Source organism: Plasmodium gaboni (genome assembly GCF_001602025.1).
Source record: "Plasmodium gaboni strain SY75 chromosome Unknown, whole genome shotgun sequence".
NCBI classification, from domain to species: Eukaryota; Apicomplexa; class Aconoidasida; order Haemosporida; family Plasmodiidae; genus Plasmodium; species Plasmodium gaboni.
In genome coordinates this window covers 1-1960 of record NW_017385283.1, presented here as the reverse complement: position 1 = coordinate 1960, position 1960 = coordinate 1, and the positions used below count along the sequence as shown (strand labels likewise).

The window sequence follows — 1960 nt, the reverse complement described above, 5'->3', positions numbered from 1 at the left end:
AAAAAAAAAAAAAAAAAAAAAAAAGGAAAAATTATGATTTTACTTTTTCGAAATGTTTTGTTAATATCATCATTTTATTTGTGGCATTGTGAAGACTAGCCAAAAAATTATCCTTTTCCCATCTAGTCCATTTCCTACTCATCTTATTAAGGCAGAACTAATTTAAAATAAAATAAAAATAATAAATAAACATATATATATATATATATATATATATATATGTAAATATATACATATGATTTTGAATATGACATAAAAAATATATACAAAACCATATGTGGTTACAAGGGGATACAAAAAAATTTTTTTGGCTTACCTCAAAATTGTCAACATCGGCAACATAAGTTGACGACTTCAATTTTTTAATTATGTTTAAATATTTGCATATACTATTCAAAAGATGTTCTTTTGACAAGTGGAAATTTTTATAAAATACATAAGCATGTGCTAGAAAACCTATAAAAAGAAAATCATCATAAAATTAAATATATAAATATAAATATATATATATAAACTATTTATTCTTTATTGTTTTACTTAGTTTATTTTCTTCACATAAATTCTCAAGATGAGAAATATATTCCATACAATATTCACTGGGTGACACATCATCACTATTCTATAAAAATAAAATAAATATTATATATATATATGTAGAACTATACTGTGTTACTATTTATTGAAGCAAACAAAATAACAACATTTTAACATCTTAAATTTTTATTGATATACTTTTTTTTTTTTTTTTTTTTTTTTTTTTATTTTTCTTTTAATTACCTCAACTACCGATGACACATATATAATATCATCATACAAATAATTTGTCAGCTGCATAGGGCCATTATAAATAAGGGTTGAAAAATATATTTTGTTTTCCAAGAAAAGGTCATCAATTTTTAAGAATATGTTATATAAGTCCATAAGAAATTGTAAAAATGTCTATTAAAAGAAATAAGAATTATGTAGCAAATATATAAAAATATAAAATTTAAATATTTACATATACATATATATATATATATATATATATATTTGTTTTATTTTTATACTTGTCTCGTAAAATCAGAATTATAATCATTTATATTTCTAAAAATTTCCTTATTTTTTTCTTTCTCTTTCAAATTCTCATTTTCTATTTTGGCTAACGTCGGTAGTACTTCATTTCTTACAAAAAGACTTGAAAAAAAAAAAAAATAAAATAAAATAATAAAATATATAATACACAATTATATTGATATAACATTTTACAAATAACTCAATTGGAGAGTTTCCAATATGCACACAAAAATAATTAAATAAATAAATAAATAAATATAATTATATATATTATTTATCATATATGTTAGTTTTATATTAATAATATTTTATTTTATTTTATTTTATATTTTTTGTTCTTACTGAGTTTCGTGGTAATTATATGTATCTCTCAAATTATAATTTATATTATTTTTGTCTACTCCACTTCTTTTCCTATAATCATTTATTCTTTGTATTTGAATCTCTTTATAGTTTATAAATTTCTTAGCATAAAGATTGTAATGTCTTTTCTGGATGATATTTCTATTTAAATATCCTAATGGGCCCTTGACAAACTTCTTTCTTTGTTTATAATGATATATCTTTTCATTATGTATGTTCGAAAAAAATGTAAACATCAATATAATAATCTTCGTTATCATATTTTACATCTTCTCACATTTTATCAATTCTTACAATAAAATAAAAAAAAAATAAAAATAAAAATAAAAAAAATTAATGATAAATGGAAAAATATATTTAAATTCAAATGGAACAAATAAAAATGTGTATGAATAAAATATATACATATATATATAATATTATGCATATATAATATTTTAATATATTTATTAAATTTTCGTACTTCACATTTTTAAAACAATTTAACAAATCAAATTATATATAGGTTATTATTAATATACTTTTTAATTATGCATTTTCA

The 1960-nt window shown here is 18.4% G+C and overlaps 1 protein-coding gene across 1 annotated transcript; it reads right to left on the bottom strand.

Annotated features, from left to right (window-relative positions):
* Positions 1-31: 31 nt before the first annotated feature.
* Positions 32-1679, bottom strand: PGSY75_0011000 (heme oxygenase; the record flags this gene model as incomplete). Its single annotated transcript, XM_018783246.1, has 6 exons — positions 32-157; positions 317-456; positions 538-619; positions 778-939; positions 1050-1176; positions 1399-1679. 6 exons carry the CDS (start codon positions 1677-1679, stop codon positions 32-34), a joined length of 918 nt encoding a protein of 305 aa, XP_018638971.1.
* Positions 1680-1960: the final 281 nt, after the last annotated feature.